General features: G+C 44.3%; 1 protein-coding gene across 4 annotated transcripts in view; it reads left to right on the top strand.

Annotated features, from left to right (window-relative positions):
• The window catches only part of DYSF (dysferlin), a 731,032-nt gene extending 709,863 nt beyond the window's left edge, over positions 1-21,169 (top strand). For all 4 annotated transcript variants that reach the window (XM_029594483.1, XM_029594497.1, XM_029594488.1 and 1 more), the window contains 2 exons: positions 1,611-1,758; positions 19,924-21,169. In XM_029594483.1, coding sequence (XP_029450343.1) covers positions 1,611-1,758; positions 19,924-19,962 — 187 coding nt within the window. In that variant the 3' untranslated portion in view covers positions 19,963-21,169. The remainder of the gene's footprint in view (positions 1-1,610; positions 1,759-19,923) is intronic.
• The last annotated feature ends 2,195 nt before the right edge of the window (positions 21,170-23,364 follow it).

Genomic DNA, 23,364 nt, shown 5'->3' on the forward strand with positions numbered 1-23,364 from the left:
CCCCCCACCTTTATTTTTTTATTTACGCCTGCCTCTGGGTAGGTGTAGGTTGCGCGCGCCGGCCAAGTGCCAGCGCGCAATCCCCCGGCACAGTCACTGTGCCGGAGGCTTCAGTCCCGCCCCGGACCACCCCACCCACACCCCGCCCCTTTTTTCAAGCCCCGGGACATACGCGCATCCTGGGGCTTGCACACATCACCGGGCCTATACAAAATAGGCTCGGCGCGGTTTTAAAGGGTTTTAAAGCGTTACACGCATATATTACACGCGTAACCATTTTAAAATATGCCCCACTGTGTATATAGTTGGATATCTTGTCTGTATAGGCCAAGTAGCTTCCTCTCACTCTTTCCAGTTCACCTGCTGCCTACTGGGGCTATTACTACTATTTACCATTTCGAAAGTTCTGCTAGACATACAGGGGTAGATTTTCAAAGGGTTACACGCTTAAGTTATGCGGGTAACCCCCGAAAACCTACCCCAAACCCCTCCTGCACGCGCCGAGCCTATCTTGCATAGGCTGCTGGTGCATGCAAAGCCCCGGGACGTGCATAAGTCCCGGGGCTTTCCTGGGGGGGCGTGTCAGGGGGACGTGTCGCGGCCGGCGCGTCATCAGGGGATGGATTTGGTCAGCTGCCACTCGTAGGCACTGATTCAGAGCCAGTGTCACACTGTCCCCTGCAAATCTCCAAGATGCATGCAGTACCCCTGGACCTTGCCCCCAGCAGTGATCCTCAAAACATGGCGAGTGCAATGACTAAGCTTGCGGTTACAGGTCCCAACACCTGCATGAAAGCCCAGAAGGGACAAGGCCTGTGAGCACAGCTGGCCCTACACTTACTGTGCTTTAAGGACCACCACTGAAACAAAAGTCTATGTAGGGAAGCAGTGGCAGGTGCAGCGAGAGGGATGCCTTCCAAAATCTGAGGAAGTATGCAGGGTGACAGAGAGCAGGAAATGTTCTAACCCCCGCCCAAAAAAAAAAAATTGCTGCCCTAGGCCTAGCAGGCCTATACTTAAATCCAGGCCTGATTGAGAGGCATGAACAATTGCCGTCCCTGGCTTCTAAAGCATATTTTACTAGTACAAATATACAGGGCCATTCATCAAACCGTGATGTGCCGGTATCGCGATGGTACAATGCAAATTAGGGGAAGGGGAGGAGTGTGGGCGAGATTTGGGCGGGGTTATGTCCCGGCAGTGCCACGGGCGACAATTTTTTCTACATTATTGCTGGCAGCACTGCGGGAAATAACTACATTTTTCCCCATGGCGCTATGGGTGCGAAACTGTGCAGCCTGGCCGAAACCGTGATGAGCAAAAATGTATCGCCATGATGCGGCCGGCTGCACAATTTTGCTCCGTCCCTTTTTTCATGTGGCTCAGCAGAATGATGAATCTAGGCCATAGTTTGCTTTATGCTGCTACTTTTTTTATTTTTATAATTAATTTTCTCTTTAAACATTTTGCCTCCATTTTATGAATACAACATCTGGTTTTGCATTTTTAAAGATCTAGTTCTGTCAAGACTTTGTTTTTAACTGTTAGAATTTGGAAAATGCTTCAAGGACTTAGAAAAGTAATGCATACTTTATTTTTTCCAATCACAGGCGCCCAGAAACATCATTTTTTTGGTTCACATCTCCCTATAAAACAATGAAATATATCCTGTGGAGGAGGTTCAAATGGGTCATCATCATATTTATCATTGTCTTCATCTTGCTGCTCTTCCTGGGGATTTTCCTATATTCTTTCCCGGTGAGAACACACTGACTTCTTCTCCTTGTTGAATACAATTTACTTAAATATATGTCAAAAAAGAAGGGTAAAGTACTAAAATCCAAGATTTATCAAAATAGTAAAAAGACTAGAGATGACCAGATATGTTTCTAGCCATAGAAATGATCTTACTTTAGTTTTCCATTTTCCCTCTTTTCACTTTCTCTCTCCCTCCCCATTATATTATGGCCATCTTCTTCCATTCCTCACTGTTTTTCTTTCTTTCTCTATTGTTAAATTGTCTGATCTGGATTCATATTTGCGTAATATTGGAGGTACTTTATCATTCTTAAAAAGAAGAGTAGGGAGTTGCAAAAGCAAACTGATACTAGAAAAGTTTACTTGTCTTATAAACAATTCAAATGATTCTATGAGTTTCTTAAAATATCAGTCAGAATGATCAATTGAGCAATCAGTTACTTTTATTATTAAAGCAATCATGTTTTTGCTTAAACTTTGCTTTACTATCCCAAAAAAATGTACTGCATCTCAGTTTTAGTGTGGGATTAATTAAAATCTCATTTATGTATATAGCTATAAGATATTAGTAATGTGTATTTGAATGATCTGAATGTGAAATTCATCCATGTGAGTTAACTGTTTGTTCATTTTGGGTCAGCTTGTTTGGTTCAGTCCAATTAAAGTCTATGGGTAAGATAAAGCCAGACATAGAGCCATAAATCACATTCCAACATTTTTTCAACCAGCCTATTGCAGTTGGCAGCTGCATGAATTGACTTCATAATTTTTTTTAGGTGAAAGTGGAATTTCCTAGCGTGTTACCAGATGGACTCAGGACCAATGGGTATAGTGTACTCCTGATAGCAGATGGGAGACGGAGTCAGGTTTCAAAGCTGACGTCAGCCTACATATACCCGTGAGCATGCTCAGCTCTTCAGTATTTCTCCATCTCCCATAGCACATGTGGACACTATTCCACACTAGAATAGTGTTAACAATTACAGTAAAAAGAAAAGAAATATACAGCAAAAAGAAAGAAATCTACAGCAAAAAAAAAATAAGAAAGAAATGTACCTTTAAGAAGATTGAGCCCCGCTCTCCTGCGGTGCAACCTAAGGGTCCCTCCCCCAGTCAAGAATGCCTGAGGTGATTTCCAATATCCCTCAGAGGTGTGTCTTGGCCCCGGCGTGGACTTAGCCCCCAGAGTGGCTGAAAGGCAGTGAGTGCACATCCGAGCGTGGCGGTGAAGGTAAAACCTTCTCCCCCCGCAGCTGGAGATCGTCCGATACACAAGCGGTAAGCGATGAGACCAGGTAAGAAGGAAACTTTACTTTAAGGTCTCCGGTCTCCAGAACCCAGATCGCCGTACCGACTCTGTTTCCAGCGAGTTAAAGAGGGAATTTTGATCAGGTCGAGCAGCCTTGGTTAGGCTAGACCCCGATCCGGTCCAAGAGTCCACACATGTGGAGACCCTTAAGGGGGACGCCATCTTGCACGCGGTGGTCGACGGCACCATCTTCCATCCCCCTCAGTGGTACGCACAGAATTTTATGGCAGCCTATGCGCATAATTGTGCGTACCCCATAGTCGCGCGCACTTCCGAGCCGTACCCCATAGAGTCACGTGCACTTCCGAGCCGCGCGCACACCCCGGAGCGCCTCTATGTGCATAACTATGGCCACGCACAAACACTCTTCGTGCACATAACTACGGCCGCACAAAAATGCCATGCGCATATCTACGGCCGCGCACAATTACCGTGCGCATTACTATGGTTGTGCACAAAAACCGAGCGCATAACTATGACTGCGCACAAATTTTCGCACACAGTGAAACTTGTGCACCTAGACATAGATTCAATGGCACCGGCGTCTAAGAAGGCCCTCTCTTTGCGCAGCCTGCCACATAAGAGCCGCACAGACTGAATTGAAGTCCTGCATATGCCCGCGACGCGAAGAACCCAGGGGGAACAGACCCTCACTGTCGGAGGGGTCAGAAACTACTGAGGATTGATTCCCAGACTTATGTATCTCAGCATAGCCTCCCCACAGGAGGACACCTCTGGGGAATAACTCCACCCCTCCCCTGGGATCAACATAGACCCAGGGACCTCCTCTTGGGTGGAATTCTTCAAAGGGCTGCAGACAGTAGAGATGTGAATTGTGTGATCGATCGTCTTAACGATCGATTTCGGCTGGGAGGGGGAGGGAATCGGATCGTTGCCGTTTGGGTTTTTTAAAAATCGTGAAAATCGTGAAAATCGAAAACCGGCACACTAAAACATCCCTAAAACCCACCCCGACCCTTTAAAATAAATCCCCCACCCTCCAGAACCCCCCCCCCCAAAATGCCTTAAATTACCTGGGGTCCAGTGGGGGGGAGGGTGGGAAAACCAGCACACTAAAACAACCCTAAAACCCACCCGACCCTTTAAAATAATTCCCCCACCCTCCCAAAATGCCTTAAATTACCTGGGGTCCAGAGGAAGGGTCTCGGTGTGATCTTTTACTCTCGGACCTCCGGTGCTTGTAGAAATGGTGCCTGCGCTACCTTTGCCTTGTCATATGACAGGTCAAAGGTAGCGCCGGCGCCATTTTGTTTTTTGTCCCCCGAGGTCAGGAGCGTAGGAGATCGCTCCCGGACCCCCGCCGGCCATAGACAACACGATTCGGCTGCAGGAGGTCGTTCCGGACCCCCGCTGGACTTTTGGCAAGTCTTGTGGGGGTCAGGAGGCCCCCCCAAGCTGGCCAAAAGTCCCTGGGGGTCCAGTGGGGGTCCGGGAACGACTTCCTGCATGCGAATCGTTTTTCCGTACGGAAAAACGATTCGCATGCAGGATTCGCATGCAGGAAATTACCTGGGGTCCGCGAATCGTTTTTCCGTACGGAAAAAACGATTCGCGGACCCCAGGTAATTTAAGGCATTTTGGGGGGGTTCGGGAGGGGGGGGGATTTATTTTAAAGGGTCGGGGTGGGTTTTAGGGTTTTTTTAGTGTGCCGGTTTTTTCGCCCTCCCCCTTCCCCCGATTTACGATTTTTTGACGATAAATCGGGGGAATTGTTATTGTATCGCGGCTCTAACGATTTTTGACAATTTAAAATATATCGGACGATATTTTAAATCGTCAAAAAACGATTCACATCCCTAGCAGACAGCCTCAGCTGCGCACCAGGCTCAACCCAGGCCAGGAGCACAAGATCCTCCCGGCACTACTCGGATGCCTCGAGTCAGGCCTCATCTAACCAAAAATTTCCCTATTAGGGGCCCAGACACCTCAGTGAGGAGAGCGACTCCCTGGAAGAAGGAGAAATTCCTCCAGGGATGAAACCATACTGAACCATGCTTCACTTCTTCCAGAAGGATGAATTACCAGCCCTTGTTTCTCAGACTCCGAAGACGCGGGGCATTCTGGGCACTGACTCTATGGCAGAACCAAAGAGGAACTCTATCTTGGTGCCGTAAGGCCTCATGCTACTGTCCTATGTTGGAAGCCATCCAGGAACTGATTGACCTGGAATGGAATGCCCTAGAGGCCAACTTGAAAGGGTGGGGGGGGGGGCCGACCCTTGGAAGCCCTATACCCTGGAACCTGCGCCAAGGAGCGCCTGCGTTCCCGAAAGTGGACACTATGGCTTGTGCAGTCTCAAAGCGAGCAACAATTCCTGTTGAGGGAGGAGCGGCCCTAATGGATAGACGATTGGAGTCCATCCTTAAGCAGGCCTTGGACACAATAGCAATGGCACTGCAGATTGCTTGCTGCTGCGCACTGGTAGCACATGCCTGAGATGCAAATTTGGCCGGAAATACAATGGAACCTACGGCATCCTTCCTCACTGACGCAAGCTCAGACCTAGTGCGCACCCCAGCCAGAGGCGTTGCCTCGGTAGTAGCAGCCAGAAGACAACTATGGCTACGAAGTTGGTATGCGGATGCAACATCTAAAACAAATCTCACGAGATTCCATTAAAGAATCTCTCTCTTGTTCGCGAGCATTTTGGAGAAGTTAGCCAACAAATGGGGCGAATCTCCAGTGCCCCGACTACTGGAAGATAGAGGTAAAAGACCCTAGTGTTTCTCCCCAGAAGGACCTAAGGCAGAAGTTCGCAGCGCTATAGACCCTACAGGAACGCAGTCCCAGGTACCTTGCCCCTTCAGAAGGAACCAGTCCTCCCGGAGCAGACACACCAAGAGGGGAACAGGACCGGGGGACAGGCTCCAGCCATACCCCACATGAGAAGACACCTTAGGGGGTTGACTTTCCCTCTTCTACCAAAGATGGTTTCCAAGAAGGGAAGGGTCATTCTGACCCATCTTGGATCTCAAGAATGTCAACCGTCATCTACGGATTCCATATTTCCGCAACGAAACCCTGCACTCCGTTATAATGGCAGTACAACCGGGAGAGTTCCTAACCTCCCTGGACCTTTCTGAAGCCTATCTTCACATCCCAGTTCATCAGGATCACCAGCACTTCCTGCGTTTTACGATACTGGGTCACCATTACCAGTCCCGGGCACTTCCCTTGGGCCTAGCAACCGCCTCCAGGACATAAAGTTCCTGGATGTAATAAATGATTGCTTCATGGAGCAATTGGTTCATGAACCAACAAGAGAGGGAGCTATTTTAGATTTAATTCTTAGTGGAACGCAAGATTTGGTGAGAGAAGTAATGGTGGTGGGGCCACTTGGCAACAGTGATCATAACATGATCAAATTTAAACTAATAACTGGAATGGGGACAATAAGTAAAACTACAGCTCTAACACTACATTTTAAAAAGGGAAACTTTGATAAAATGAGAACAATAGTTAGAAAAAAACTGAAAGGTGCAGCTGCAAAGGTTAAAAGTGTTCAACAGGCATGGACATTGTTTAAAAATACAATCCTAGAGGCGCAGTCCATATGTATTCTGCGCATTAAGAAAGGGGGAAGAAAGGAAAAACGATTACCATCATGGTTAAAAGGTGAGGTGAAAGAGGCTATTTTAGCCAAAAAAAATCCTTCAAAAACTGGAAGAAGGATCCATCTGAAGAAAATAGGATAAAACATAAGCATTATCAAGCTAAGTGTAAAACATTGATAAGACAGGCGAAGAGAAAATTTGAAATGAAATTGGCCATAGAGGCAAAAACTCATAATAAAAACTTTTTAAAATATATCCAAAGCAAGAAACCTGTGAGGGAGTCGGTTGGACCATTAGATGACAGAGGGGTTAAAGGGGCTCTTAGGGAAGATAAGGCCATTGCAGAAAGACTAAATGAATTCTTTGCCTCCGTGTTTACAAATGAGGATGTTGGGGAGATACCAGTTCCGGAGATGGTTTTCAGGGGTGATGAGTCAGTCGAACTGAATGAAATCACTGTGAACCTGGAAGATGTAGTAGGCCAGATTGACAAACTAAAGAGTAGCAAATCACCTGGACCGGATGGTATGCATCCTAGGGTTCTGAAGGAACTAAAAAATGAAATTTCTGATCTATTAGTTAAAATTTGTAACCTATCATTAATATCATCCATTGTACCTGAAGATTGGAGGGTGGCCAAATGAGACCCCGATATTTAAAAAAAATCTCCAGGGGTGATTCAGGAAACTATAGACAGGTGAGCCTGACTTCAGTGCTGGGAAAAAATTGTGGAAATTATTCTAAAGAACAAAATCACAGAACATATAAATAGATATGATTTAATGGGACACAGCCAGCATGGATTTACCCAAGGGAAGTCTTACCTCACAAATCTCCTACATTTTTTTGAAAGGGTGTAATAATCATGTAGAACGTGAACGGTAGATGTAGTACATTTAGATTTTCAGAAGGTGTTTGACAAAGTCCCTCATGAGAGGCTTCTAAGAAAATGAAAAAGTCATGGGATAAGAGGCGATGTCCTTTTGTGGATTGCTTACTGGTTAAAAGACAAGATACAGAGAGTAAAATTAAATGGTCAGTTTTCTCAGTGGTAAAAAGTAAACAATGGAGTTCTTCAGGGATCTGTACTTAAACCAGTCCTTTTTAATATATTTATAAATGATCTAGAAAGAGATACGAGTGAGGTAATCAGATTTGCAGATGACATAAAATTATTCAGAGTTGTTAAATCACATGTGGATTGTGATAAATTGCAGGAGGACCTTGTGAAATTGAAAGATCGGGCATCCAAATGTAAGATAAAATATAATGTGGTCAAGTGAAAGGTGATGCATATGGGGGAAAATAACCCATGTTGTAGTTAGATAATGTTAGGTTCCATATTAGGAGTTACCACCCAGGAAAGAGATTTAGGTGTCATAGTGGATAATACTTTGAAATCTTCGGCTTGCTGATATACATGCCTAAAAGCCAACATGGTCCTAGTGAAGACACACGCGCACTAGGTGCATACTTATGCGTGGTTGGTACATTTTAAAACATACGTGTGTAAAATTAGCATACTTTCACACAGTTGGTTCATTTTAAAACATTTATGTGTAAATGTGCACACAATTAAAAGTTCTAGCATATCCTTATTTGCGAGCCGATATGCGTGCATATGAGCACATGCGGGCTTGTTTTAAAATCAACCTATAAGCATATTGGTATTGAATAGGTTCAGAGCTGGAAGTCTATCCGGCCTTTTTACATACCTTGATATCAATGCAAAGGGAGCTGAGTTTTAGGTTCAGTGTATTTCCAGACATCCATTTGACCAGTGTTTTCTGAAGTACATTCTGAGGAATCCTGGGGCCCTGTATACATGTCAAAGACATACTGGTCTGAAGAGGAATACTCAATTGACTACAATCAGTGCCTCTTCTGCCACTTGATGAGTATAGGTCTCCACCTAAAGACCTTTCTTTCCTTGACTTTGTCCAGATGATTTCTAAGAATCCCAAATGAGATGCAGGTTGAATGTGTGCAAAGAGCATCTCCACTCAGTCTCTTGATATACTGTATCTGAATCTATTAAAGAGATTTATCACCTAGTAGAAGCCATGAGGAGTAGGAGAAGCATCTGGTCTGCATGATCTACCATGCTTTTGAAAGAACATTGAAGCTTTATCACAGCTATTGAGGCCAGTAGGCTCATATTGTTGTGGGCCTCAGGTCTTTGTAAGGGTGTCCAGGAAAGGATCCCAAACATGCCTTGCAGTGGTAGAAATCTCTTTTAAAGATAAGATCAAGAAAGTGGTGGAGCTCATGAAAAATCATCAGTCTCTGCTTCAGACCCAGTCGACCGCTACCTCTGAACCACCCTCCACAGCTCAGGGGGTCTCTTAGTGTTCCATCTAGGAATCAGTTTTTCCCTCAAAATAAATGCTTTCAAGGCCCAGCTTGCCCCATACAACAAGGCTCAATGCCTCATCATTGAGAACAAAGGAGCTCTGGTCCCATACAAACGCCCCCTCCCCCGAGTCAAAACTAGGGACAGGTTTTTAACTGAATCCAAAGGTGATACCCTGAATCCTTACTGTGGAAGTCCTCACTCTGTGTATATAGGTGAGGGAAGGGAAGCTGATGTTTATTTTTGTAAACTTTTGACTCATTGTAATCTCAGATAGCCATGACTGCCAGATTGTAAAGGAAGTTTACAAATTACACTTATTGGAATCCTATCCAAATCTCTCAATCTAGAGTGCCAAGGCTCATACAGTACCAGATATTGCTCAGGTTGGAAATATCTTCCCTTTTGCAGTTCAGAGTGATCAAAACTGTCTCTCAGAAGAGAGAGTATGGGGATTTTGCTTCAGGTACCTCTTGGTTCCTAGAAAACAGGAGGATTCACATGAAACATGATTTTACTGTAAGATAAAAAGGATTATTAGAAATTATTTGTGTTTTCTGTGTACCTCAGCTAGATCATAAGATCCATGTAGCAGGAACTATCTTTTATATATCTGCAAAGCACTGCATACTTCTAAAGTAAAATGTGTAATGTAGTTGTAGCAGTAGGATTCTAAAGAAATGTGAAATTGTAGTTATAGTAGTAGGATGCTGTCCTATTTTACACCTAAGGACCTTGAACAAATTTTTGAGAAAAAGGAAAGTTCAAGATGGTTAGCCTGGGCTTCATAATTTCCTTTCTAAACAAAACTGATTGGCTATGTTCTCTGGATCGAAAGGATACATGCAATCAGAAACATATCCATTTCTGTCACAGGAAATATGTCATATACCTTCTATGCTCTGCACCACAGGTATTCACAGGGATGGTAACTTTCAAATCAACACACAGGTGCTGTTTGACACATGTGCATCAGTGCACGCCCAGATAGGTGGCCATTTTATCACTTACACGTGTATATGCGTGCATGTTATAAAATGGCCTGTCTGTGCACACATGTGTGCTTAATTTTAAGTGGGAGTGCAAATCTCGCTTCTACTGCATGAGTTGGAGGTTTTTAGGAGGGACCTGCCCACGCTTATGCCAGTTTCACCAGTTCATCCACCAGTTCACCTAGTTGACAGCTAGGTCCTCAAAACCCCCTAGTTTAATAGACATCACTGCCACCAACTATACCAGGCCCTTAAATCACCTCAGTTATGGCTGGTTTGTTTATTTTAACTTACATCTCCTTTATAGCAAAAGTAAACTTACATGCCACTGGACCTAGGCATTCACCCAGGCGTGTAAGTATTGATGTGCATATCTCTTGGCCATTCCCTGAAACACCCATGCCCTACTCAGACCACGCCCCTTTTTGAAAACGTTTGCAATGTGTGTACAGCGGGAGTTATGTGCTTATCTGGGCGGCTTTTAAAATTCTCCTCTAAATGTCTTGCATTTGTTGTGGCATTTCTATGCAAGCTGGAGCTTCATTTGTTTCTCTACTTAGATTATTGGTCAAGAGTATATCTTGGCAGGAGTGGATGAATCCATGCAGCGTACCATCTAGGTGCTGAAATTGTAAGCAGGGACCTTCAAGGGACTGCCCCCCCCCCCCCCCCCCTTCACCCAAATCCCAGACCCCTGTCTAATAGGTACAAAATGATAATCAATAATGAATTTATTTATTTATTGTGTTTTGTATACCGTCATTCGGTTTCACCATCAGAACAGTTTACAGTAATTAGAAAAGAGTTAGTTAAACATCATCATAAAAGATTTCTATCACAACAGTCATATAAGGTTTATTTTACAAGATCTCCACATTCTTTGCTCACACTGTATGGCTGGTCAGATAACCATAAACAGAAATATGTATCCCCCACCTATGATTTATATCACCTGAGGTTCAGCTGCTTCAAAAGTCATTGGCCAAATGGAAGTCTTTATCATGGCATGTCACAACATTGTCGGGACCCTCTGAAATATCTTGTACTCTTAGTAATTCTTGTTATCCATTATTATTTTCCTGGTTGGAGCTCCTGTACTGGTAGTTATATATGTAATTATCATAGGCAGAGCCTAGCCTGTCACCTTGGGCATCCGATTCATAAATGGCTGGTGTCTGATCCTAGGCAATTCTCATTGGTTAGCAAGTTAGTAGATATTTATTTGATTGACAGTTTATAGAAGGGCCTTGTAGATACATGATTAGCTATAACTGAGTAGCTGTCATATCCTTATTGAATCTGTGAATCAGGGAGATGCCCTTTAATGTCAGCAGTCCATTGTCAGTCTTTAATTGCTAGAGTTCCTTATGGATCTGATTGGCTGGCAGAGACATTCTGCCAGTGGAGTCAGGTTCATATCAAACAATATTTGGTCATTGTGGCCTGTTTTGCAAAAGTCCACATGACTTTCCCGGGTTATACAATTGTGATTAATAGTCAAGACATCTTCCTGTGCTGTGATGAGCTCTGGGTCTCTCCAGGTCCAATTCCTCATGACAGTTACACATCCCTTGAGATAGCATGCTCTGATATATTCTAAAGCAGCTAAATTCAAACTCATTCTGCTCATATATTCCCCCCTCCCCATCAGCTTTATGCTGTAGGTGCTAGCTTTTAAGATACAAGTACCCGATTGCATGTCTTAAGAATTTTTTTTAATTGTAATGTTTTATGGTTTTATATATATATATATTGTATTATATTTTTTATGATTTATGATTCTATACATCAATTTGGGCAATCCAGTTTGGATCTGGAAAGCGATTAATACATTTTAATAAATAAATAAATACATAAATGTATGGCTATCTTATGAGATGCATCTGCATGAAAAAGCAGGAGTTAATTGCTTGCCTCTGTATTTGCATAATTGCTATTTTATAAAAGTCAAAAGTACATGCTTACTTTACATTTTGCACACACATATATGTACATAAAGAAAGAGGCAGTCTGGGGCATTCTGAGGTGAGCCCAAAGTTATTCTCATAAATTGCTATTTTAAAAGACATACACATCCACTTGGCAACTGCATGATTTTGCACCTGCTAATTATCTTGTGTAGTTTATAGACTTGTTTATTGTGTAGTATTGACTGGGTGGGAGGTCTGAGTGCACCGGGAGGAGTTCAGGCTGAAGAACCAGTAGGGTCTTGATGACCTGGACAAGAACTGGGTGAACTTGTGGAGTAATTGGTAAACTGGTTAATTGCAATTACACCAACGTTTTAAAATATGCTGACTTATATGCGTAAATTAGGTTTCATGTGAGTAAGACCTACTTTATTTTTATGCACAAAATATGCACATGTATATTTTAAAAATATGTATTCACATATAAGCATACTGTACATACGCATATATGTTCTAGGGTAAAGATACACATATATTATAATACATACTTATATGATATGTGTGGGTTATAAAATACTGTCTTAGATCTGTGTATATTTGCCACTGCAAGTAGTTATTGGAAAGTCATCCTATGCGAATCTACAGCAGCTGAACCTCTTATCAAGAGGACTATTTATTTATTTAACAATTTTTATATACCGACATTCGTTTGGAAAACATCACATCGGTTTCCATAGAACAAAAAATAGCCAACAGGGCTTTACATAGAAACTGAATAAAGTAACTAGAGAGGTGGGGGGGGGGGGGGGGGGGGAGGTGTGGGGGAGGTAGGGGTGTAATAGGAAAATATTGGGAGAACTGGGAAGGAGGGGTAGAGGGATAAGGGAAACAAAGGATATGCTGTACAAGTAAGTTCGAGGTAAAAAACATAAATATTAATTATAGCTTATGTACAATAGTAATACAGTGGGAGGAGTTAGGAGAGGGGGTTTAAGGAGGGACCTTAGGGCGGGAAAGGGAGTGGGGGGGGGGGGAGGGAGAACGGGGCGGAGAGGAGCAGGGGAGAAAAGGAAGGGTGGCTCAAGGAGAGGTGGCTCAGGTATAGGTTCGTGTGAACAACCAAGTCTTGAGGTTCTGTCGGAATTTCTTAGGGCACGTTTCAAGGCGTAGGTGGGTGGGCAGAGCGTTCCATAAGGAGGGACCAGCTAGGGATATGGCACGTTGTTTAGTGGCTGTGAGGTGAAAGAGTTTGGGGGAGGGTGTGTGAATCTTAGCTGTGTAGGGGGTTCTGGTAGGTCTGGAAGAGGAACGAAGGTGTAGACTGTCTGGAAACCAGAGCATTTCAGGATTGTGTATGGCTTTATGGATGAGGGTAAGCATTTTGAATTGAATTCTGGCTGCGATGGGGAGCCAGTGGAGTTGTTTGAGAATGGGTGTGATATGTTCTTTTCTGCGGGTGCCTGTAAGTACTCGTGCAGCTGCATTTTGAAGCAGCTGTAGGGGGGCAATGCTGTTCTTGGGAAGTCCTAGGAGTAGGGAGTTTGAATAATCAATTTTGGATAATATTAAGGCTTGCAGGGCAGTTCTAAAGTCATGGAAGTGCAGCAAAGGTTTAAGTTTTTTGAGGGTGTGTAATTTGTAGTAACAATCCTTAATGGTAGAGGAGATAAATTTCTGTAGGCAGAATTGAGGGTCAAGTGTGACTCCTAGGTCTCTTACTGATTGTGAGAGGACAGGGGGAACAAGGGGAGAGTTGGGAGAGGGGGAAGGTAAGGTATTAAGGGGTTGTGGTGAAATGATCATAAGTTCAGTTTTGTTGGGGTTAAGGGCTAGGTTAAGTTGAGTAAGTAGACAGTTGATGGATGAGAGGGCACTGTCCCATCTTTTAAGGGCATTGGAGAAGGAGTCAGTGATGGGTATAAGAACCTGTACATCATCAGCGTAGACAAAGTGTGGAAGGTTAAGATTTGAGAGTAGTTGGCAGAGGGGGAGGAGGTATATATTAAAAAGTGTGGATGATAAGGATTAGCCTTGGGGTACGCCCCTTGTGATATCGATTGGCTCAGATTCATGGTTTTCTATTTTTACTTTGAATTGTCTATCACTTATGTATGATTTGAACCAGCGATATGGGGTACCAGAGATGCCAATATCAGATATCCTGTCAAGTAGAATGGAGTGGTTAATAGTGTCAAAGGCTGCGGAGATGTCTAATAGGGCAAGTATGAATGAGTGACCTTTATCGAAGCCTCTGATGACTAGATAGGGCTATATGTAAAATATTTATTAAATGGTCCCACAATAAACCAAAACAGGCAAGAACAAATACTGAGTTACAAACAAAATGAATAGAATATTAAAAAGAGAAATACTCACCAGTGATTACACAATGCTGTATAGAAGACAATCAGTTATTGCACTAGTGTAACAAGGATAGTTTGACAAGGACCTTGTTTCAGTACAATAGTACCTGCATCAGGGGAAATCTGGCTTCACAGTAGGGATATACTGTCGTCAAGGAGATACCTTGGGGTGGGAAGAAGTAAAAATTGTTTTTGTTTTTCATTTTATTTTTGGGGTAGGGATTTCCTCTTGAATTTCATTTTGTTTCATGTTTATTTCATTTCTTTAGTTTCCAAAAAAATAAAAAATAAACATTAACCACCTCCCCAATGGAAAAAAACATGGGGCATCCCAAGGCCTCCTATACCCACAATGCATCCCTCCCAACTGGAAAAATGCATGGGCCAGGATCTGCCCCAGCCCCACATACCTGGTCGTGGGAAGATCTGCAGACGAGGCCCAGACTTGCAGGCCTGCTTCCACAACCTGGACTTCAGTCTGGTCAGGGCCCGGCTTGGGGGCCTGGTCCCGACACCTGAGCCTCAGTCCAAGCCCAGGTCTGACACCAGTGCCTAGCCAGGACACCAGGTCCCGATGCCTGGGTCTTGGTCCAGGATCAGGCTCAGTGCTCAGGTCTCGGAGGTCCTCTTCCGACAATTTCTTTCTTCTTTATCACTCTTGAAATTATGGCATCCGCTAGGGACGTGACAAAGTAAATTAATGCTAGCACATCCTCCCCAGCAGAGGGAGCCATTTTGATGTATGACGTCAGGCCTGGGCCTTGGCATCAGAACCAGGCCTCTGGGCTGGACCTCAGTGTCGGGCCGATCCCCCAGGCGGCTGGTCCCAGCCTCTGGATCAGTTCTTGGCATTAAGCCTAAGCTTGGGCCAAAGCCCAGGCATCAGGACTGGGTCTCTGGATTGTGCCCTGGCATCAGGTCTGGGTCTAGTCGTGTCATCGGATCACCAATGGAGAAGGTAAGTGGGGGTTGGGAAATTTCCTGACCCCAGTAAATTCTTTTGGGCCTTGGCCATGGCCCTGACATTGGGCCCGGACCCAGGCTAGACCCCGGTATCACACTTGGGCGTAGGCCGCAGCCCCTCTTTGTGTCTCGGCCTTTTCCTTAGGCGAGGCCCCAGCCTTGGACTTAGGTATAGGCTCGACAGATGATTTTTTTCTAAATTTTCAAAACAAAGCGAGATTCTGACAAAGTATAATCGTAATTTAAATTGTTTCATTTTGAAAATGACCCAAAATGAAATAGGAAATTTGATCTCATTTCCTATTTCATTTCTGACGAATGCTCATCTCTATGAGGTACTCCCAGTTTGAATGAGAATGAGGTTAAGAAAGACACTAGGAAGTAGGTAAGCTCTCTGAATGACAAAATGTACAAGTAGCAATTCCATAAACTCCAAAAGAGAAGCCACAATAGCAGCAGAAAAGTAGGGATAAGATGCACAGGTCAGGATGATCAAAAAGAATAATTTAAAAGGATAATCACCTTAAAGATTTGTTATCATTTTCCACTCTTGACTTGTCTATGTCACCCCCATTTTTGTGCTGCTACTGTGCCTTCAAAATGATAATAAAAGGCCAGCCTTTAAAGAAATAAGATTATTTTTGGAAGTCAGTTATATTTACATTTACACTAGAGGCACTAGGAGCAGGGAAGTAGATCCCTTGCTCTCAGAAGGGAAATTTAAGGTATCGGAGGGGGGATGGGGAGGGTCAGGGGGAGCCGGCACAACATTTCTGTAGTGAGGGAAGGGGAGGGGAGTGGGGTCAGCCTCTCCTTCCAGGGAAATTGAAAGCATGGGGGGGGGGGGGGGGGGGGGGATGAGGAAAGTCAGAGGAAATGGGAGGGTTGGTGCAACATATCAGCACTGCGGGTGGGTGGGGAGGGAGCCTAATCTTCATAGTTGGTGATAACTATAAACCCAGGGACTTTTACAGTATTAAGGGAGGTTTAGGGGAAGCAGAAAACATGGCCCGACAGGGATACTGTATGTATTACATTTTGGGGGGAGGGATCGGATCAATCCATTGGCACTTTTTAGCTATATATCTTTTAAAGATATCTGGTTACGTAGCCGGACAACTTTAGTATATTAAGTGGGACGTTTATCCCTTTGTATATATGGGACAAGTTATCCAGCAAACTTTAGAAGGATAACTCGTGCACTAGCTGCCTTATGGAATATGACCCCCACAGATGTTTGTATATCATTATCTGTTTCCAAGATTGTTTTGTTATTCTTGTATAGCTTGCTTTCATGACAGTTCATTTTAATTATGCCTCACACTTCTTCACTGATTGATAGTCCTAATTTGCTTTCATCATGTCTGCAAAAGAAATGGACAGGAAACTGTACTGCCCACTGTCAGGAAACAAGTAAAATCATAAAATTACGCTGGAATACTATATACAGTATGAAAGATAAATGGCAGGCAATTAATTAGAAAGTTATATTCCACCAGAGAGTTCCTAATGACTTTGGTAGGCTGCTCCAGTTTTGCTGGCCTGATTTATGATACTCTTTGAAACTTACTTGGACTACAGCCTTGTAAGTCATAACTAGCCATATTCAATTTATCACGCTGTATTTGGAATAACATTACTTGACTTTCTCAGAAGGGCCTATACAAGAAGTAAAAAAAAATGTTTTTTATTTCAATTTAAGAGTGAGGGTGATTTAAGTTATCCTGTGCAAATAAATATTTTGTTCAGGAGGAACATTTATACGAGCTGATTGTTTTTTATTTTTATTTGTGCTGCTCTTGTAAATGTAACTTTCAATGTAATACATTCCTTGAAAATTGGTAAGAGATAAATTATTAAGTGTATTGACAGTATTTATCAAGACAATCTATATGCACTGGTAAGGGCAAACAAATCCCAGTATCTAGCTGAGAATTCTGACCTGCGATGATTAAGAATAAAAAGGCAGAGCTTCGTTATATCTGTCATCACACCACACAGAAGGTTCTGGTTGAATATGTAGCTCAGCTTCCCACTCTGCATGCTGAACAGTGTTAAGAATGCTGAAAAAATACCATGAATTTGTACAGGTGTGTGAACATCTTTAAAGTCTGCATCGTATTTCCTTGGATCAACAGATTTCCTCAGCTGTGCTCTGGCTTTCCCCAAGATCCACAGCAAAAAACCTGCATGGACTGTTCCAGTGGATCGTGGGGAAATCTATGGATTTTGAGTCTGACCTTGAATTACTTTGTGTATCCCTCCCTCAAGAGAGAGAGAATTTTCTAGGAGCCACTGAAAATGTTCCATCTTGTGACTGACTCAAGAGCAGCGGCTTGTGAGTTCCAAAGGGAATGTTGTCTTACTGTATATCCTTTATGCCGCAGGATTATGACTCACAGGTGCATCCTAAAATGTCAGTGTGAATCCTGCATTCTGATTGGCTCAGGGCACGCTGGTGAAAAGACGTGTCATAAATGAAAGTACTATGCTATTTCCAACTTTATTTACGTATGCCACTTAAAATCACTCCCTGAAATAATGAAAAATGTTATTTGATTAAAAATAAAGCTCTTATAGTGATAATTTATTTTCTTCTGCATTTGGTTGTTGGTTATATAAGGCATGTGTCCCCTTAGATTTGTTTTCATATATGACCTTAGATAGCCTACCCTGATGTGACCCGTATCTTCTGCAGGGTATGATGGCCTAAAACTGTGAATCAATTATATGATACTAAGTGGGGCTTCTAGACTTGATTCGCTGTGTTTATGTTTCTCATTCTGTATACTCATGGGGAAACGTGTCAGGTAAAGCTCATAATCTATGGTAGAAAGTTCCAAGTGGTCCTTAAAAGGTGAGAGCTACTAGCTGACAAGTTCTGAAGGGGACATTATCTTGGACACAAGAGAGTCATTTGGTATTTTAATCAACAAAAAGTTTATTGGTGTTAAAAATACCGGTGGGAAAATTATCACTAGCTGGCGATGATGACTTTTCAGATGCTGCTGGGTTAAGTCCCTTTTATCCATAAATGAGACATTGTGTAGGGCAGGGGTTCCCAGCCTTTTCAAATGCAGGGCCTCTTTTCAGCATCCAGAACTTATTGGGACCCTCATTCTGTCCCTTCCATTCCCACTCCCCTCACCAGTCATTCCCCATCAGACTTTCTCTCTCCCCCAATCCCTCCCCACCATTCCCTCTATCCCCATGGAGTTGTCCCTTTGAACATTCGGGGGCTGGTGGCACCACAGTTCCTTTAGCACCCATAGACTTTACATGTAGGGATTTCAGAATGATCTCTGATGATGGTCTGTTCCTCCCACCACCTTCCTTTATCAGTGGCAGCCACTCCCATCCTCTTTGTGATACCTGGTGGTCATTTCTCCTTGCCCTTCCCCCATGGTGCTTCCCAAATGCCTTCCCTCCACCATATTCCCCTTGCAGCACCTTCCCCTGTCTTCTCCCTTCTGCACTTTTCAACATGTTCCCTCCCTGAGTGCGCCTTCCCTACTGCCCTGCTTACCCCCACCTTTGACTCCTTCCCAAGTGCCTTCCATCCTTCCATCTCTCCCCGTGTCCTCTTCTCTAGTGCTCCCCCTCCTGGACTCTTCCTGAGTGTTGCCTTCTCTGCCCCCTTCTTGGGTGCCTTCCCTCCTGCTCTTGTCCCCTCTCACAGCCCCTTTCCCTCCTTCCTGTACCCCTTCCTGAGTGCTGCCTTCCCCAGGTACCTTCCCTCCTGCCCTGCTGTGTCCCCCCACCTTCCCAAGTGCACTCCCCCCCCTGCCTCTCCCTCATGGCTTCTTCCTGAATATTCTCCCTCTTGCCCTTTTATGCCCCTTGGCCCCCTTTCTCTGCCCTTTCTTGAGAGCTTGTTTTGCTCCTCCCACCCTATGTGCTGGCTCCCAAACGGTTCCTTCCTCCTGCTACCCTTCCCTCCACCTCCAGCACCCCACCCCCTATGGCCACATTACTCATGCAGTGCAGCTGTTCTCCCTTGATGTTAGCTCACCAAAGTCAGCCAGAGCATATGCACTAGCACCCAGAAACTCTCCTCAGGGGTATAACCCTGCTTGCCTCCTCTTCCAGTCAAGTGCAGCGGCTGCTAATTTGGATGCTGGAAGCATCACTCTTCCCCTCCTCCTCTTTTTGTGATTTCAAGCTCCTCGTGGTGGCAACCAGCGACACTTTTTCCTGTCTCCTCTCTGTACCAGTTCAGGCTCCTGATGGCAGTGATCAGCACCGCCTTCCCCACCTCCTTGCAACGCTGATTTGGTCTTGCTTGTAGTGGCAGCCAGACCCATTCTTCCCTTTCCTTCTGCATGGGTCTGGGCTCCTTGAGACACTGATCTTCTTCTCCTCTTGGTGTGGACAGCATGGAATTAGGCAGAGAGAGCAACCAGCAGCAGTCTTAGAACAGAGCTCCTCAGAGGAGAGGTCAGCCTGCTGTTTTTCTCAGCAGCTGCACTTTGATTGTCTCCCCTCAGACGGATGCTCTGTGATGGTCTCACGGACTCACAGGGGTCCATTGACCCCAGGTTGGGAACCACTGGTGTTGGGCAACTACTCAGTAAGCTGAGCCGGAGAGGGAAGAGAAGAATGATCCGTGCCACCTAGGTGTACAAAACATTTAACAAATCATCAGTTCTGATAAAGGTGGAAGATTGCATATTCACTGTTTTATTTCTTTTTCCCTGCAGAACTATGCTGCTATGAAGTTGGTCAGACCGTACAGCTAACATGAATCCTATAAACTTCTGCTGAGAAATGGCACAGTGCCTTCAGAAGCAAGTATTGACATTTGGCAAGCAATAAGAAGATAAATTCAGAAGGCTTTACTGTTTCCAACAAACAACTACATCTCCAATATGTAATATAATATGCTTATCTCTGGAAAAAATATGCAAATCACATCTAGAAATTGCTATAGTAGTATTTCAACTTTGTTTCATTCTGTCTACATTTTAGAGCTCTTTAAACAGTGTAACCCCAAGAAATCATGCTGCCTAATTATTTTGCTTGATACTGTGGCCTTTGAGGTTTAGCATAAATATGTATAGCAGTGAAAAAAAAATTGGATCTGTTGCTTGGAACAACATGCAACCAGCTGAAGAGGATTTTCCTACATTGTAATGCTTAACCCATGTGTTTTTGTCTCTGGGCTGCAGACTGCAAACAGCAAACATCCTGCTGCTAGTTAATTTATTATTCCTGTTCTTTGGAACATTTATAATTCAAAATAAGACACTTTTGCATCTTTTTATATGAAGCATGCACAGTCAGCATAATGGAAGTTTAATGTGAAATAGAACGCAGAGCAGAACTAGAAATGAATACTGTTCTGTCATATATATGCAAGATTTTTTGCTAAGGCCATTATTAGTTTTTATCCAAAAACCGTCAACTTTGTATAATTTAATATTAAGGTTTTTATGATATCTTCCCATATTTTAAACACATCAACATGTGCCATTAGCTGCTAGGCAATAATTCTAGCAGCTAATAATGTTTTTGCTGATGGTGCCAAGTATAGAATCCTTTTGATTGGATGGGTGTTACGCATCCATGAATCATCATAAATAATCCAAAAAGTGAGAGTGGAAAATAAATCAAAAAGAGAAAAACACTCAAGCACTTGAAATTCTAAAAATTCGGCAAGACACAAACTAGATACAACCAAAAGTTAGTTCATTGAAGGACTGTTATAACACCGGAGCGGTTACTTAATAAAGGCTTTTCTCTACAAGAACCGTCATGTGTAATCATAGTCCAGGAGTCTTTTTTTTGCTTATTAACAGCCCGATTTTCAAAGGGCCATGCACCTAAAAAACGGGGGTTACGCGTGTGGCCGGACCTTGTGCGTGCCGTGCGCATTTTAGAACAGACCCGGCCACTTGCGTAACCCCCGTTACGCGCCAAAGTGCCGGGCCCTGTAAAAGGGGTGGGCCGGGAGTGTGGGTTGGGTGGGGAGGGGCAGGGGATGGACTGGGACACCCAAAAATCGTCAACTTTGTATAATTTAATATTAAGATTTTTATGATATCTTCCCATATCATATCTTCCCAGCATGCAGAGATTAGTTCTGCTCCTGGGCAGCAGTAAGTATTAAAATAAAAAAATTAGGGATAGGTAGGTTTAGGATAGGGATGTGAATCGTGTCCTCGATCGTCTTAACGATCGATTTCGGCTGGGAGGGGGAGGGAATCGTATTGTTGCCGTTTGGGGGGGTAAAATATCGTGAAAAATCGTGAAAAATCTAAAAATCTAAAAATCGCAAAACCGGCACATTAAAACCCCCTAAAACCCACCCCGACCCTTTAAATTAAATCCCCCACCCTCCCGAACCCCCCCCAAATGAGTTAAATAACCTGCGGGTCCAGCGGCGGTCCGGAACGGCAGCGGTCCGGAACGGGCTCCTGCTCCTGAATCTTGTTTTCTTCAGCCGGCGCCATTTTCCAAAATGGCGCCGAAAAATGGCGGCGGCCATAGACGAACACGATTGGACGGCAGGAGGTCCTTCCGGACCCCCGCTGGACTTTTGGCAAGTCTCGTGGGGGTCAGGAGGCCCCCCACAAGCTGGCCAAAAGTTCCTGGAGGTCCAGCGGGGGTCAGGGAGCGATTTCCCGCCGCGAATCGTTTTCGTACGGAAAATGGCGCCGGCAGGAGATCGACTGCAGGAGGTCGTTCAGCGAGGGTTCCGGCGCCTCGCTGAACGACCTCCTGCAGTCGATCTCCTGCCGGCGCCATTTTCCGTACGAAAACGATTCGCGGCGGGAAATCGCTCCCTGACCCCCGCTGGACCTCCAGGAACTTTTGGCCAGCTTGTGGGGGGCCTCCTGACCCCCACGAGACTTGCCAAAAGTCCAGCGGGGGTCCGGAAGGACCTCCTGCCGTCCAATCGTGTTCGTCTATGGCCGCCGCCATTTTTCGGCGCCATTTTGGAAAATGGCGCCGGCTGAAGACAACAAGATTCAGGAGCAGGAGCCCGTTCCGGACCGCTGCCGTTCCGGACCGCCGCTGGACCCGCAGGTTATTTAACTCATTTGGGGGGGGTTCGGGAGGGTGGGGGATTTAATTTAAAGGGTCGGGGGTGGGTTTTAGGGGGTTTTAGTGTGCCGGCTCACGATTCTAACGATTTATAACGATAAATCGTTAGAATCTCTATTGTATTGTGTTCCATAACGGTTTAAGACGATATTAAAATTATCGGACGATAATTTTAATCGTCCTAAAACGATTCACATCCCTAGTTTAGGATAGGGGTCGGGGAGGAGACGGGAAGAGGTAGGAAAGGTAGGGTTAGTAATAGGAAAGTTCCCTCCCTGTTCGCTCCTTAATTGGAGTGGACTAGGAGGGAACCGGGGGAGGCCCGATTGCGTCACGGTGCATATTTTGCTAAAATTCGCCCCCTACGTGTGCATGTCGCAGGCTGCCCGGATTTTAAAATCTATGCTCGCATGTGTGTGCAGCCATCATATTTTATAACGTGTGTGCTGGCATATACAATTTATAAAGGACAACAAATTCTCCAAAAAGGTTTTTACTTTTTAAATAGTCCAGAAAGTAGGGTGCTTACTTGTGCTCAAAAATCAAAATCAGCTAATGCCCGACATGCCACTGTTATTGCTGGCAGCGGTAGCATGGGATCTACTTAGTGTTTGGGTTCTTGCCAGGTTTTTATGGCCTGGATTGGCCACTGTTGGAAACAGGATGCCGGGCTTGATGGACCCTTGGTCTGACCCAGTATGGCATGTTCTTATGCTTTTATGGCACCATGTTTCAGAAGACTTGCTTCAGGGGCCTCAGTTGTAATTGGAAAGCATTGTAGGCCATGAACCCATATCCAAAGCGCATACATTTTGTCCAAAGTTAAAGGCAATACTGACTTGTGCTCTCTGTAAAATAAAGCATATTGCATTTTAAAACTTTAAATAGGGTGGGACCAGCTTCCAAAAGTTAAATTGAGCCACATGAAGCAAGACGCACTATTAAGAAAAGGTAGACTTACGCTCTTAAGTACAGCTTGAATCAGTGCTGGACGCAGAGCTAGGCTGCGGGCGGCTTCCTCCTATACCACCGTCACTCTGGAAACATTGGTGGTACATGTCAGTTTTTAAAGATGGCTAACACATCCATGAATT

Source organism: Rhinatrema bivittatum, chromosome 1 (assembly GCF_901001135.1).
Source record: "Rhinatrema bivittatum chromosome 1, aRhiBiv1.1, whole genome shotgun sequence".
Taxonomy (NCBI): domain Eukaryota; kingdom Metazoa; phylum Chordata; class Amphibia; order Gymnophiona; family Rhinatrematidae; genus Rhinatrema; species Rhinatrema bivittatum.